Here is a 17,434-nt window from a genome sequence, read left to right on the forward strand (position 1 = left end):
CCTGTCTGAATACGGCTTTAGAAACAAAATTTTCTGATTCTGATGTTGATCATTACCATTTAATGCAGGGAATTTTTAATTATATAAAATCCCGGCACTGCCAAGCTGCCACTGTTGGATTCTTTAAGCTTCATCTGCTCTGCTCAACTGTAAGTCACTTTGGATAAATGTGTCTGCCAAATAGGTAAATGTAAATGATTGTTCGCATCCTCATTTTAGCAGAGTGCTTTATCATTTTTTCCCTAACAAAAACTTATTTTAAGCATAATGCAAAAAAAGGGGTTGTCTTTTTATGTATAAGGTAACATACATGCAGTGTGAAGTTTTTTGCTCATGCTGTAGGAGATTAGATTTCTTCCTATTTTTAAGCTGTTATTTATCTTTAGATTTTGTTACTGTAATAATTAACACAGTAACAGTGATGGTAATGATCATGCCCACTGCTATGTTAATGTATTTGCCTACTTTGAATAATATAGATAAAGTTTTTTTTTTTCGCTATTACACCAGATCCTCAAGTCTCTAGTTTGATTTTTCAGAAAATTAATGTATGAAGTTTGAGCGTAACAGCAGAGGGGATGTATGTTCATGTCTTCAAATACAGAAAATGTGTTGAGGTCTGCTGCAAAGAACAACATCGCCATCCAGTGATGGAAACCTGAACCTCTGTACGTTTTCTCTTCAATTACTGAGCAGTTGTAATAAAGCATCTGGTTAATCAGGCTACTCTGGATGTGAATTCATTTACGTCTTTTAACCATCATCCTCCCAAAAAAGAAAAAAATCACACACTTTAGAACATAAACACAATTTTATTGTTCTAGAAGTTTAATGTGAAACAAGTCTGAGGCCTTAAAAATAAAACCCCATCATTCTGCAGAGGAAGTAACTGTAAAAGATGTGCTTTAACACAAAGAGACTGGAAGTATTTACTAAATATGCCGTGTATACAGACAAGTGTGTGTTGGTTTCTGTTACAGGTTGTGTAGGTTTCATTTGTGTATCAGTTGTATTTATACAGCAAAAGTAATAAATAAATAGAAATTAAGAATCGTTTCTAAACCAACTTCAAAAATTGCTCCATGACTGAAATTCCAATAAATGTAATAAATGGCTAAGTTGTCTATCTTGAAATTAAGCTCAAATGCAACACAAAGGAAATGTAAGTGATGTGTAACTTTTTCATCTCACACAGGAAATTCACAAGAAGAAGACTAAGTTTAGCATGAGGTGTGAAACTGTGGTCAGCTCATTGCTATTACACATTAGCATAGATATCAGAATCGTCCTCCTTCTGCTGGACATTAGCATAGATATCAGAATCGTCCTCCTTCTGCTGGACATTAGCATAGATATCAGAATCGTCCTCCTTCTGCTGCTCAGTGTGGACACTCCTGCGCTCACACAGAAACCTGTTTGAGGCACAAACTACACGTTAACTGCTGTTTACTACTAAATTAACAGTTTGGCAGTACAGCTTGTGACATGTCAAAATTGTATCCTTTCCGAAAGACATTTTTTGTTTCACGAAAAGATTGTGAGTTTTTTTTAGACTGTTTCACCTCCTGCTGTAAATCACAGCTGGGATAGCTACGGTGATGAAAATCAGTCCGGCTGTCAACACAACAATGATCCAGATTGGCCAATGATCAGGATTTTCACCTGTTAAAAAACAACAACAACAACAACAATATTTAACTAAACACATGTCACATTATTTCCTTCAGTAATCATTAGAGACAGTGTGATATTTAAACTTCAGGAATGTTGTGAGCAGATGGACCCACCCTCGACCTGAAGGCTGATCGTTTCAGATCCTGATGTCTCGTTGGTTTTCCAAGTGCAGGTGTAACTCCCAGAATCCCTCACGGTTAGAGCAGGAAAGTGAAGAACGGGTCCTGATGCAGGTAAGCGCTCGTTGTTCTTAGACCACACAAACTGTGAGGAACTGTGTGTGCAGTTCACGTCACACGTCAGATTTAACGAGTCTCCTTGTTTAAGGGTTCCGTTTCCACTGAGCCTGATTAGTGACACCTTTAAATCTTTTTCAGAGAGCAGGAAAGACTCCACGTCAGTGAATCAGGACTGAGAAGGGGTTAATAATTATACTACAGTCGCATCCTAAAGTCTGAGTCAACAACATGGTCTTTTATAATGTGCTTTGTTATTTTTTAAAAAAAAATTATATTTCTTCAAAAAGATTCCATCATTTTTATTAATATATGTTTTCTATGTAATGTCTACACCACAGAGCTGTTGAATTTTGGATTGTGATTGGTCAGAAGGTGTTGATTAATTTTCTATAACAGCAGCTCTGACAGTAGCACAGCTGCAAATCACAGGTTTCTATTAATGCGCTTGTTCTGTTATGAGAAAATAATCAACATCACGTCAGGCTGCATCACACCACCAGGTCATTGATTATTTTCCAATAACAGCATGCCCCATCACATTCTGTCATTAATTTGTTAGCAGCTGAAAATATTTTTGATAACTGGTAGAATAAAAACACTCCTTCACAGTGGAATCTTATGGAAAGTTCATTATGCACATAAAGATGATTTTATTTTAGCTTTTTTCAAACCATAGCATTTACCTGCAACTTGTAGAATCACTCCAGGTTCACCGGTCCATTTGCCTTTGGTCACATTAGTTATAAATCTGAATTTGTATGTTCCAGAATAACTGGACTGTAGATTGTGGATTAACAAAGTGCAGTTTGATTTGTTGTCTCCAGCGTACTCAAAGTCTGAGTTGGTGTTTGATGAGCTGTTATAAACATACGGTGGACCATAACACTGATCTTTGTTTGAGTTCATTGAGCACCAAAGCTTTTCTATCACCTGATAATTTTGCTGTGGATAATAATAACTACATGGAATGGAGACACTGAATCCTCTCACACCACAGATCGGCTTATCAGGATATTTCACACCCCAATCTCTGTGATCGAGAACACCTGCAAAATAAGTGTGTACATAACACTGTCAAGATTTAAAAAGGTAAAATTAAAAGAAAAAATCTCCCAATAGATCTATATTAGAGAGGAAGCATGTACAGATCCTATCAATAATTTTAGACATTTCTTCAAATATTCCGACACACACACACACAGAGGCTGGAATGTTGTGAGCAAATGGACCCACCCTCGACCTGAAGGCTGATCGTTTCAGATCCTGACGCCTCGTTGGTTTTCCAAGTGCAGGTGTAACTCCCAGAATCCCTCACGGTTAGAGCAGGAAAGTGAAGAACGGGTCCTGATGCAGGTAAGCGCTCGTTGTTCTTAGACCACACAAACTGTGAGGAACTGTGTGTGCACTTCACATCACACATCAGATTTAACGAGTCTCCTTGTTTAAGGTTTCCGTTTCCACTGAGCCTGATTAGTGACACCTTTAAATCTTTTTCAGAGAGCAGGAAAGACTCCACATCAGTGAATCAGGATTTCTCACAAAGCTAAAAATGTATTATTGAATAATAAACATCAGCTAAATGAGATTTCTTGATAAAATTAAAGCTGATCTCGGCAATGGATTCAACAAGTTCACAACAAGAAAGATTTGCAAAACTATAATTTATTCCTATAGGTGAGGAGAGTAAAGTATACAGATAATGAATAATTTGGATTTTTATTTTAATCATTAAAATTTACCTGCAACTTGTAGAATCACTCCAGGATCACCTGTGTATCTGTCACTAGGCTGAACAGTTATAAATCTGAATTTGTACTCTCCAGAATAACTGAACTGTACGTTGTGGATTAACAAAGTGCAGTTTGATTTGTTGTCTCCAACGTACTCAAAGTCTGACTTGGTGTTTGATGCGCTATTATAAACATACGGTGGGTCCAAACACCTTCCTTTGTTTGAGTTCATTGAGCACCAAAGCTTTTGTGTCACCTGAATATTGGGATTTGATTTTGGATAAGAATAACTACAGGGAATGGAGACACTGAATCCTCTCACACCACAGATCAGCTTATCAGGATATTTCACACTCAAATCACTGAGAACACCTGTGTAGAGAAATAAATGGAGATTAAAGGAGATTGATGAAGTTACACTGATATATTATTTTATACAGTATATTGTGTGTATTCATGTGTGTTCATCTGATACATATATACAGTCATGGGAAAAAGAAAGTACAGCTTCTTCAATTCTGTTTTTAATTATCAGGGCCTAAATAACAACTGTGTGGTCTTCACCAACTTCAATAAAAAAAAAAAAAAAAACAGATTAGAGTATGTAGTCATTTTGTCCCCAAAACGTAAACCAACATTAAGAAACCAGGTGGGGAAAAATAAGTACACCCTACATGTCACATGTAAAACCACGTTTAGCAACAATAACAAAGTAAAACGTTTTCTTTAGGAGTTTTTCAGTCTCTCGTGTCTCATTTTGGAGAAATTCTGGCCCACTCTTCTTTACAAAGTTGCTTCAGTTCATTGATGTTTGAGGGCATTCGTTTATGCACAATTCTCTTAAGATCCCACCACGGCATCTCAATGGGGTTGACTTGGCCATTCCAACACCTTCATTTTTCTCTTCTTTATCCATTCAGATGCCGATTTGCTGCTGTGTTTGGGATCATTGTCCTGTTGCATGACCCAATTTCAGCCCAGCTTAAGCTGTTGAACAGATGATCTCACATTTGTCTCAATAATATTCTGGTATAACGTGGAGTTCATCGTTGTCTCAATAACTGCAAGTTTCCCCTGCTCCTGTGGTTGCAAAACAAGCCCAAATCATCACCCCTCCTTCACCATGTTTCACAGTTAGTATGAGGTGTTTGTGGTAATATGCTGTGTTTCATTTTCACCAAACATGGCACTGTGCATGATGATCAAACATCTCCACCTTGGCCTCATCAGTCCAAAGGATATTGTTCCAGAACTTTTGTGGTTTGTTCAGGGTACTCAATCTTCCATGAAAGTCATACTTGTTCAGTCTTTTTCTGATTATGCTGTGATGAACATAAACATTTAATGTGCTTACAGAGGCCTGTATGTCACATGATAGCTCTGGGGTTTTTCTTTATACCTCTGAGCATTAAAGGGTCTGTTCATAGACTAAATTTGCTGGCACACCCACTCCTGACAAATTTCAAATTATTTGGAGATGGCCTTATAAGCCTTCTCAGATTGAGAATTGCTTCTCTGAGGTCATATTCCTTTCTTCTTGGCATGATGTTGACACATACCTGAGTGCTCCAGAACCCCAAACTGCCAAATGTTCTGCTTTTATAAAAGGTAGTCACACTTCTTGATGCTTAACTAATCTACAAATCTTGTGCATTTCTTTAGTGTGACACCTGGCTGCTAATCATTGTCTTATGCATCATTGAGAAATAAATATTAACAATCATGGCAGCCAGATTTCCTTAAATTTATTCATCTCCATTAAATTGACATGTTTTGAATATTTTAATAGAGATAGTAGACTAGACCTGAATCAGTATTTTATTAGTGTTAAGTGTTTTATTAGGATGTCTTCTTTAAAAAAAAAATGTATAAAGCTCTTGCTAAGGCCACAGCCCTGTAGTTAGCTAATCATGTTAAATAATCCTGAATACTGAATGTTTAAAAGGAGCTAATTTATAATATTTTCTAAAGAGGTCATATAAATGAAAATGACGTGCGACACAAACACTAAGAACATGGACTAGAAAAACAAGAACCTTAACGTGACTCAGGTGTGCATGATCTCATGATGTGCATGGGGCTGATGGGTAATGTAGTCCTGACAGGTAGATTCACATTTATCCATTAATACTTTTTCAAAATGTTCCACGCAACTATTTATCCTATCTTCAAAGTCTCATGTGTCTCTCTGCACTCTTTCAAAAGCTAATCTCAGAAGCAGAAATGTTTCTGTTTCTTCAAAAGCTCCTTCAGCACACACCAGTCTATTTCTAAGTTATTCTTTTAACTTACTGCATGATTTTGCTGCCATCAAAAAGACTTTCCAAAAGAAGGAAAACATGACAAACATGACTCCTCATAAAATGTCTTCATCTTAATATTACCTCTGGAAAAAACTGACTTTCCTTACATGATGATATGAATGGTTTTATCAGCACATGGCAACCTGTCTGAAATGTAGTACAGCTACCTGGGGCTCAGTCTTTTCTGTCTGTTAGTTAAAGGTCAGAGATTAAATGTACAGCAGGAGTCTAGTGGGTGCTCTTGTGTTCTTTGTCTTATCTGTTTTTGATCTATAATCACACTATTCAGTGTCACCCAGATGAGGATGGGTTCCCTTTTGAGTCTGGTTCCTCTCAAGGACCCTTGCAACCGTCACCTCTGGCTTGCTCATTAGGGATAAACTAATAAATTTCAAATTTATATATTTCTGTCCAGCCTTTTTGTAACACTGTCCATTGTTAAAAGAGCTATACAGTACAAATAAAATTGAATTGAATCTTGATCTTAACAGTGCACTGAGATTTTAATGAGAGTTAATTACTAATGTTGTTTTGTTTCTTATTACTGAAACTTACTTAATCACCACCATTAGAAATCTTTTATCAGCTTGAAATCAAACATTCACTGACATTAGACAGTATAATGTGTTTGTCCAAGTGTATAATCCAATAACTGACCGTACACACTGCAACATCAATCAGCAAACACTTAAAACTCTGAACAATAATTCTGTGTAAGAGTGAGATGATGTTTCATACCGGACAGCGTGAGCAGAATCGTAGCCAAGTGCAGCATCTTCATCTCTTATTCAGTAAGAACTTCACACACTCAGTGTTGGGTCTATGTATATACACTGAGCTGAGCTCACTCACTTGGTCATGAAATATGAGAATTAAAAGTACTTCCTGGAATAATAGAATATACCCAATATAGCTACAAACTAAGCCACCACAAGAGTGTCAAAGCATTAAGACAGGAAGACGAGCAGAGGCCTCATGCACTGTCTTTCTCACACACACACACACACACACACCCAGAAGTTATTAAAAAACAATTTTGATTCAGAAATACACTGTATGGCCAAAGTATGTGGACACTTGACCATCACATATGATCTTGTTGGACATCCCATTCCAAAAGCATGGACATTTACATGGAGCTGTTCCATCTCAGCAGTATAGATCCTGATGCATAACAGAGGAGCATTCTGAGTTAAGATCATGTGATAGTCAGTACAAGAGCTCAGTGTGTGTGAACAGAATACATAAATAGATTTGTTGCCTATTGTTTTTTCCTCATTTATTTTTTATCAGTTTTAAATAATGCATTTTGAATCCTGTATTAGTTTTTGATTAACTGGCACTATCCACATTGGTTATAAATCTGAATTTGTACTCTCTGGAATAACTGAACTGTACATCGGGGATTAAGTGCAGTGTGATTTGTCTCCAACATACTGAAAGTACGACTTAGTGTTTTATGAGCTGTTAAACATGCAGTGGGTCTGTACACTTGCCCATTTTTGAGTTCATCAAGCAACAAAGGCGATTCACCATACAGTGGATTCAAACCCAGGCCTCAGGATACAGGACACCAGGGCAAACTGAGTTGTGGCTCATTAATACTCAAGATATAGAACTCAAGTACAGAGCAGATAAGGAGGATAAACAGAAACCTCCAAAACAGAAAATAAATTAGCTCAGGCCAACACACACTATCCTGGTTATGGAGAAAAGTAACAAAATGAAAAAAAAAAAAAAAGCAATTTCCTAAAATACACAAAAACATCACCCAGAATCGGATTCAAAATCACAATCTCTGGGTTAGAGAGCAAGCACATTACCAGTGTTCCATGAGAAGGACTGAAATCGGAAGGGGAGCTAGGTTTAAGGCATATGAACCCTAGCTTTCACCTTACAGCAAACCAAAACAAAGAAACCCAGATGAGCTAGCAAGAATAGGAACAAAGGAGAAACTAAAGGCACAAACTGAGGACCATCAGGGGAGAAACCTCTGACTGCTCACTACAGAGAGCTAACAAGGAAACAGAAGAGGTTTTTTTTCCCCCAAGAGAAGGAAGCTGAAGACATGAGAGGGTGACAAGGTGAGGCCAACCCAGCACAGAGGAAAGGACCAGAGAACAGCTCTAGTTTTCACAATACCAGCTTAGTCTTGCACTCACAGGATAAACTCAAGACTGAGCATTTGAGCAATCTGTAAGTAGCCCTTAAATAGGCCAGTCACAGGTGGCACAGGTTACCACTAATTACTGAGAGGCAGCGCTCTGTCTCCCTCTGGTGGCAGTCCGGGGCCATGGCAGCTGCCCCTTTCACCAAAGCATTTATTCAACCTGATAATTTGGCTGTGGATAATAGTAACTAGAGAGAATGAAGATACTGAATCCTCTCACAGCACAAACTGGCTCAGGATATTCCACAACCCAGTATCTCTCCATGAGATAACCTGCAAAATAAGTGTGTAGAAAAATCATTCCAAACCTAAAGACAAAAGAGACTGATAAAGTGTCAGTCATATCATTTGTAATCTTTAAGTGCTCCTACAACACATACAAAATTCCAGGACAAGGACAGTTATAGTGATGACTTTTAATTACTCATTTTATTTAGATTTCTGTAAGTAGATTTTTATGATGACTGGGTTATTTAAAAATAAAATAAACAAAAAACATGATCACCATCGGTCAATCAGTGTTCACCAGGCATTTCTCAGTTCTTGGACCCCAAAGATTGCTGCTTGTGTCTAGTTTTATTGTTTAATACATCATCAGCATTGTTAAAGGCATTACAATCAAAGTTTATAACTATATTTATAACTATAAAAGTGTGCATTGTCATTTAATAATAAATAACCACATTAAAGAAGAAATGTACAAATGTAATTCCAGTAGTGTGACGAATCAGTGCTAAATCCAACTCAGGTGAACCAGAACCACTGGCTTAATGCACCAAAACAACGACAAACTGACACTAAATCTCACACACTTACCTTTTCATAATCCCTCTCCACCACCCAAAGGGCTAAGCAGGAACTGAAAAATCATTTTCACAAAACCATTTTCAGCTCTATAGAAACCTTTTATAAGGAAACAGCTTACCATGGCTTAATGTGTTAAAACTGCGACCGAGAAACACCAAATTTTCTCTCACATTTTATTCATCATACTGTCTATTATAGTAAACTAAATGTACAGTCAGGTCCATAAGTAGTTGGACAGGGACACAATTTTCATAATTTTTGCCTCTGTACACCACCACAACAGATTTGAAATGAAGCAATCAAGATGTGATTGAAGTGAAGTCTTTCAGCTTTAATTCAAGGGGTTTAACGAAATACTGCATTAATTGTTTAGGAATTACAGCCATTTTCTAGAGTCCCTCCATTTTCACAGGCTAAAAGTAATTGGCCAATTGACTGATAAGCAGTTTCATGGCCTGTTTCCTCATTATTTCATGACAAATTAAGGAGATAAAAGGTCTGGAGTTGATTCCAAGTGTTGAATTTGCATTTGGTAACTGTTCATGGGAACTCTCAATATGCGGTCCAAAGAGGTGTCAATGCAAGTGAAAGAGGCCATCATAAGGCTGAAAAAAAAACAGTTGGAGCATACTTTTAGCAGTCTCTCGAGCAAAGGGAACTTTGGGCAATGGTGTGAGGTGACAGGCCTTCGAAAATCTATATACCATGACAAGAATAATTGTATTTTGTAACATGTGAAGATGGTAAGACAGTGACAAAATCCATGGAAACATGCAACCAAGGATGAGAGGGGTGGGATGAGGATGTAAAAGGCCTTGTGGGGAAGATCTGGTGTTCTTGGTCCATGTACAGGTGCTACAGACGGCTACAAAAGATCTAATGTCCTACACCATCTTCAGCCACCAGAACCATCAACAGACGAAGTCTGAGGTCTTTGACACTCCTGGATGAAACCGTGAAGAATGCATTGACTCCAGAACATCCTTGGTGGTCGGATGATCACCTCTGGGGACTAGGCTAGCTCAGAACGGTTAAACTCCCTGGAAAGAGCATCAGGGTTCTCAGTTTTACTACCTGGTTGATAAGAGAGAATAAAATCAAATCTATTAAATAAAAGGATAGGAGAGGTCGTATCAATGGGCTAGCAGGACTAAGGTTTCATTTTTGGCATTCACATCATCTTATTTGAAGTTAACAAATGTTTTAAAAAGGATTATTTTGGATTTTTTTTTTAAACTGAGTGCAACATCACCACCAGCACTCATAAGAAACACACAGAATATCATGAAGGGCTAAGACTATAATTAGACACTTAGTTACATTTTGTTACATTTAATTACATTTAGAGTATATAACAAATGCTCTTATCCAGAGGAGCTTGCAGATGATTATTATTATTATTATTATTATTATTATTATTATTATTATTATTATTACTGTTGTTGTTGTTCAATCCTAGTTAAATTGTCCATTGCTACTGATAGATTTTAGCCCTGCCATTTAATATCAGCTGCCACTGCACATTACATTTTAAGACTTATTAGTATTAGTCTGAGTTTATTTCCTGTAAACATCCTGTCTAGTAGAACATTTAAACCAATTTTTTTCTATAACAATATAATACACTATAATATAATAAGAATAATTCTTGTTATCTATATTTTCTCCATTTTGTAGTTTATAAGATAAAAACACTTGTCATGTTACTGAGAAACCACAAAGAAGCTTAAAATTACAGCTTTACCTCTGACTGTTTCAAAGCACTGACACTGGAGACTCCTTCCATAAATAATATACAAACATCTCCTTGAAGAAAACTTTACCATATCAAAGACTATACAAGTTTTTTTTATCAGTTTATGTGGCGCGTCCACTGTAATGAGCCGGTGAATGAGTTGTGAGTGAGCTTTTTCTACAGAACCAATAACGTTTTAGAACAAGTGCATTATTATAAACCTGTGATATGCAGCTGTGCTACTGTCAGAGCTGCTGTTATAGAAAATTAATCAACACCTTCTGACCAATCACAATCCAGAACTCGACCGTGCTGTGGTGTAAGGTTGGTTTAGAAACAAGTGCTACTGATACTTAGCTTCTGGTTTATGTTTGCTTACTGCTTTAATGAATCTTTGTATCTTTAAGTTAATGTAATAATTTTCCCTCCTTTTCTTTTTGTCTTTTTTTCTTTCATTTGAATAAAGGTTTTCTTATTTGAACTGGCTTCTCTTGTCTGAACATTTAATAAATAAATGTATAAATCTTTCAGTGTAAGGTTAGACTATACATTTCTGCAGAATTAAATTAAATGAAATTGATTTAGAGCTATAAATTGGTCAATGCTTCCCTCTAGTGGCTGAATCCCAAAGTGAAGTTCTATATTGAATGAATGGAGAAAGGCCAGGTGGACAGTGGGTCCGCCTCTCACCCACCCATATTAGTGATGGACACTTGTGCCTCTCGCCCACTCATATTAGTGATGGACACTCATACCTCAAACCCACCCATATTAGTGATGGACGCTCGTACCTCTGACACACCCATATTAGTGATGGACGCTCTTACCTCTGACCCACCCATATTAGTGATGGACACTCATACCTCAAACCCACCCATATTAGTGAAGGACGCTCGTACCTCTGACCCACCCATATTAGTGATGGACGCTCGTACCTGAGCATGCACCCTGATATTACCTGAAGTGCAACATAAGATAAGCTACCATTTGCTAGCTAGCTGATGTTATCCATCATTTTAATCAAAGTAATGAAAGTATAAGTAGTGAATGTAATGTACCAACTGAAAATATAAAGAGCAGTCAACATTTACACTCAACACATCTAGCTCTGACACCTGCAGTGAGTTACCCATCTGAATGGAGAAGTGCTTTTATATACTCCACTCATTCTTTCTGTGGCATTTGTTTAAAAAGGAGAGACTGGTTAACCTTAACACACCACACTGAGTGTTCTCTAAGGTCATATAGTTAATAGTGAATTATTATCAAATGTAGCTAGTGTCAGCGGCCTTGGTTTGTGCCATCACTTCATTCGCTCATGTCGGTTTACTAGTTATAACATCACTACAACGAGCTAGCTTAAGCATCACAATGAGCAACATACTGGACAAACTGCAGAGAATTCCCCTCTGAGGGTCTGTTAGAACAGTTTACAGCAGAACAAGACATGGCTTTGCTACAGAACTGTCTGTAGAACTGGAAGGTGCACACAACTCATGACTCGACTGTCATGACCACAACTGTCAATCACCTCCTCAACCACGCTCTTTTATTCATCACCAAATAACTCCTATAAAACATCTCGTAAGGGCGAATACTTGGGGAGAGATCAGGGTCAACTGAAGACTATTTCCAAAAATATTTTGTGGAGATTGATCTTAAAACAGAAGTTCACCACCTTTAACATTCACTAATGAGAATAGGCAGGGTTTAAAATTGTACTGCAGCCAGCCACTAGAGGGCCTCAATAAATGACTCTGGACTGCTGTTAAAAAACTAAAACTATAGTTTGATTTTGTTCAACACTTTTTTATATATGTGCTATTTCATTATTTTTATTTTATTGTTAACCTTGAAATAGTACAAAATATTAAAAAGTGAATAAAACCATTCTTGAAACAGGTGTATTCAAACTTTTGACACACGCAGTGTGTGTGTCTATATATATATATATATATATATATAACATACACTGCCTAATATTGTCCCACCAAATCCTTTCTGATCCCTTGTTGCATGGACTCCACAAGACCCTGTAAGTCCTGTAAGTTGCGAGGTGAGGCCTCCATGGATAGAACCTGTTTGTCCAGCACAGACGCTGGATGGGATTGAGATCTGGGGAATTTGGAGGCCAAGTCAACACCTTGAACTCTTTGTCATGTTCCTCAAACCATCCCTGAACAATTTTCGAAGCGTGGCAATTTCCTGCTGAATGAGGCCACTGCAATTAGGGATTACCGTTGCCATGAAGGGGTGTACTTGGTCTGCAACAAGGTTTAGGTAGGTGGTACGTGCCAAGGTAACAGCCACATGAATGCCAGGACCCAAGGTTTCCCAGCAGAACATTGCCCAGGACATCACACTGCCTCCACCGGCTTACCTTCTTCTCATAGTGCATCCTGGTGCCATCTTTTCCCAGGTAAGTGAAGCACATGCACCTGGCAAGTCCACATGATGTAAAAGTAAATGTGATTCGTCAGACCAGGCCACCTTCTTCCCTCACTTCATGGTCCAGTTCTGATGCTTACATGCCCATTGCAGACTCGTTCGGCGGTGGACAGGGGTCAGCATGGGCACTCTGACCAGTCTGCAGCTACGCAGCCCCATATACAGCAAGCTGCCATGCACTGTGTGTGGTGTTTGACGTTGTAGCTATAATAGGTGCGTTCTGTTGATCCAGGAAGTGGTTTTAGTTCTCACATATCATGACAAAGTCAGTGAGCTCAGTGTATATACATAGACCCAACACTTAGTGCGTGAAGTTCTTACTGAAGAAGAGATGAAGATGCTGCACTTGGCTACAATTCTGCTCACGCTGTCCGGTATGAAACATCATCTCACTCTTACACAGAATTATTGTTCAGAGTTTTAACTCTTTGCTGATTGATGTTGCAGTGTGTACGGTCAGTTATTGGATTATCTAATACAAGAGAACATTTAATTTTTGATCAGATGAAAGAATTCTGATGATTTAGCAATAAGTAAGTTTCAGCTCTGTTGAGTCAATAACATGATAATTAATAAAAAATGAAACACAACATTGGTAATTATTAAAATTGCTGTTACTGTTAAAATCATGACATCAGTTACCATTTAGGAATTACAGCAAAGCCATTTTCAGCAAAGTACTTTTTCAAGGGCTCAAATGTATTGTCAGGAAATACAAGGCGGATTCAAGTGCGAGTTAAATATTGTAAGGGACCAGACGTGGAGGCAGTTTCTGAATCCATGTGCGGAGAGTTTATTAAACAGAAGCAGCAAAAAACTCCAAACAATGAGGCAAAGAGGCGAGGTCGTTGAGTCAAGCAAAAGTCCGGTAACGTGAGAGGCAGTCCAACCAGGCAAATAAAACAAAGCAGTAATCCAAAAGACGTAATCCAGAAGTCAGGCACAAAGATCATGTAACAAGATACAAACAATAGGCAATGAAGAAACGCTCGGTAAGGCAGTGGTAAGCTGACAATACTTCGCAATGAATACAGGTGAGCTAGGCCCTGAAATACATGTGCCAAACAGGAAGTAGGCATAGAAGAAGAAGTACATCAGTATTCGGGAGAGGGCTCCCTCTGGTGGACGGCTGAATGGATATCAGCCTCAGTTGTGACAGAACCCCTCCCTCTACGAACACCTCCCGGTGTTCTTCTGCTGGGACGTCCCCTTGGTCGTGGTGCTGGGTGGTCAGGGTGTGCTTGGTGAAAGTCATGGATCAGCGACGGGTCCAGTATGTCTCTGGCAGCTACCCAAGTTCTCTCCTCCGGTCCATAGCCCTCCCAGTCCACCAGGTTAAAATGTATGCTGGTCTGACATGTATGCTGCCGCTCCATCACTGTCCAATGGAGGTGGGGGTTCATGACCCGTGGTTCTGGGGCCAGACATTGGGTGGACCGGTTTCAGCAGGGACACATGGAAGGAGGGAGAGATACGGTAATTAGTAGGAAGCTCCAAACGGTATGTAACTGGGTTAATCTGACGTAATATTTTGAAAGGACCCATATACCTTGGGCTGAGCTTCCTACAGGGTAGCCGCAACTTGAGGTCATGTGTGGATAGCCATACTCTTTGACCTGGCTGGTATTTTGGGTGAGGATGTCTTCGTCTGTCGGCCTGGATCCATTGGGCTCGTACTGCCCGCTGCAGCCGAATGTGCGCACTATCCTACACCCGTTCACTCCGCCTGATCCAATCATCCACCGCTGGCACTGAAGACGGTTCTCCCGACCAAGGGAACATTGGAGGTTGATAGCCCAGCACGCATTGGAAAGGAGTGAGGCCAGTAGAGGAATGAGTAAGGGAGTTCTGTGCATATTCACCCAATGGGATGAAGTTGCTCCACCTTTGTTGCTCTCGGCTGCAATAAGACCTGAGATATCTGCCTATTTCCTGATTAAGTCTCTCTACCTGTCCGTTTGTTTGTGGATGATATAAGTAACGTAAGTTAAGCTTACGTTGATATCTAGTTGCTTGCAAGAGGCATGCCAGACTCTGGAGGTGAACTGGGATGCCCGATCTGTTACAATGTCCTCTGGTAGGCCATAAACTCTAATGGTGGACATGGTGAAACAGAGCATGAGCAGTTTCCATAGCCGTGGGTAGACCTTTCATCGGAATGAGCCGGCATGATTTAGAGAACCGGTCTATGATAAGAATTGTGGTAAATTCATTGGAATTAGGTAGATCCATAACAAAGTCAATAGATAGGTGCGACCATGGTCTCTGTGGGATGGGTAATGGCTGGAGCAGGCCAGCTGGCAATTCTTTGGGAGTTTTAGACTGGGCACAAATTTGACAAGATTTAACATAAGCAGTAACATCGCTTGTTAGAGATGGCCACCAAAATGAGTTACGTACAAGATTGATTGTTCTCTGAATACCTGGGTGTCCTGTGCTCAAGGATGTGTGAACCCACTGGATAGTTCTTTGTTGCAGAGTTTGAGGTACGTAGTGTTTCGTTGGTGGACATTCAGGTGGTGCAGGATCAGACTGCTGCGCTCTTTGGATCTCCTCCATGATGTCCCAGGTAATGGGTGCGATGATGACTGAGGGTGGTAATATGGGCTCAGTATGTGATAACGCATGAGGTGGATCATACCTGCGTGAGAGGGCATCTGCTTTGCTGTTCTTTCTGCCAGGGTGGTAGGTGACTGTGAACTGGAACCTAGTAAAAAACAATGACCATCGGGCTTGACTGCGATTGAGTCTTTTGGCACTCTTAATGTATTCAAGGTTCTTGTGATCAGTGATGATTTGGAAAGGATGGATGGCCCCTTCTAGCCAGTGTCGCCATTCTTCTAGGGCAGCCTTCATAGACAGTAGCTCTTTATTCCCAACGTCATAATTTCTTTCAGCTTCATTCAATTTCCTAGAGAAGAAAGCACAGGGGTAAAGTTTGCCTGGATTGCCATGACTGCACCAATACCACAGTCAGAAGCATCTACTTCCACAACAAAAGGGAGGTTAGGGTCTGGATGCTTGAGAATTGGTGCTGTGGTGAAGCTGGTCTTGAGGGAAACATAAGCTTTTTGTGCCTCATCAAAGTTTGCAAAACCCAAAAATCGTTGAAGCTCTTTGACTGTATTGGGTCTTGGCCACTCAGAAACAGCTTGTATCTTTGAGCTATCCATTTCTACACCTTGGTGGCTGATGTTGTAACCAAGGAAGGTGGTTTGAGTACTGTGGAACTCACATTTTTCTGCCTTAACATACAGTTGGTGTTGTTGGAGGCGTGAGAGGACTGTCTTAACATGTTGTGTATGTTGGGCCTTATCTTGAGAATATATGAGAATGTCATCTATGTAGGCTATCACACACTGGTTGAGGAGATCACGGAAGATTTCATTGATGAATGACTGGAAGACTGCTGGTGCATTGGCTAGCCCATATGGCATTACCTGATACTCATAGTGCTCCCTAGTGGTGATGAATGCTGTTTTCCATTCGTCCCCTTCTCTGATTCAAACGAGGTTGTAAGCACTTCTCAAGTCTAACTTGGTGTAAATACGTGCCTCCCGAAGTTGTTCAAGGGCTGAAGGAACAAGTGGTAGTGGATATCTATATTTTATGGTTACTGCATTTAATCCTCTGTAATCTATACATGGTCGGAGGCCTCCGTCCCTCTTCTCAATGAAGAAGAAGCCTGCTGCAGCTGGTGAAGTAGAAGGACGAATAAAGCCAGATGCTAATGCCTCTTCTATGTAAGTCTCCATGGCTAAGGTTTCTGGTCGTGACAATGGATATACCTTGCTTTTAGGGGGTGTCATATTCGGTAGTAACTCAATTGCACAGTCCCAAGGTCGGTGAGGAGGGAGTTGAGTTGCCTTAGCTTTACTAAACATTTTGGAGAATTCTGCATACTTATCAGGGATCTGGGCTTTCAATACTTGTAGTAAAACATGGCAGGGAAATTGCAACATGAAGACAGTGCGAGTAACAGTAGTCTGACCATTGTGTTAGCTCACCATATTTCCAGGAAATGGATGGGTCATGAGTAGCCAGCCATGGATGCCCCTGTAGAATAAACAAGAACCTGTAGAATAAACAAGATGTAATATATTGTATATCCTGTCTGAATTGACATGTTGATAAAGATTGCATTATATCCTGTGGGAAAAGAGCTTTTGTGCTTTTTCTTCAGTATAAAGACAGGAAAAGTTCCATCTTTTCTATTGTCTCCTGCCAAAACAGTTACTGACTTACTACTAGCCAGGGACATTTACATTTATGGCATTTGGCAGACGTCCTTATCCAGAGCGACTTACAGAAGTGCTTTTGAAGTCTCT

General features: G+C 39.5%; 1 protein-coding gene across 1 annotated transcript; it reads right to left on the bottom strand.

Annotated features, from left to right (window-relative positions):
* Positions 1-1,258: 1,258 nt before the first annotated feature.
* On the bottom strand, positions 1,259-8,940 carry LOC128317189 (uncharacterized). The gene is made up of 7 exons (XM_053227828.1): positions 8,933-8,940; positions 3,653-4,062; positions 3,147-3,401; positions 2,597-2,959; positions 1,787-2,042; positions 1,563-1,670; positions 1,259-1,412 (listed from the first exon to the last, which is right to left on the bottom strand). Exons 1-7 carry the CDS (start codon positions 8,938-8,940, stop codon positions 1,259-1,261), a joined length of 1,554 nt encoding a protein of 517 aa, XP_053083803.1.
* Positions 8,941-17,434: the final 8,494 nt, after the last annotated feature.

This window comes from Pangasianodon hypophthalmus, chromosome 22 (genome assembly GCF_027358585.1).
Source record: "Pangasianodon hypophthalmus isolate fPanHyp1 chromosome 22, fPanHyp1.pri, whole genome shotgun sequence".
Lineage (NCBI taxonomy): Eukaryota > Metazoa > Chordata > Actinopteri > Siluriformes > Pangasiidae > Pangasianodon > Pangasianodon hypophthalmus.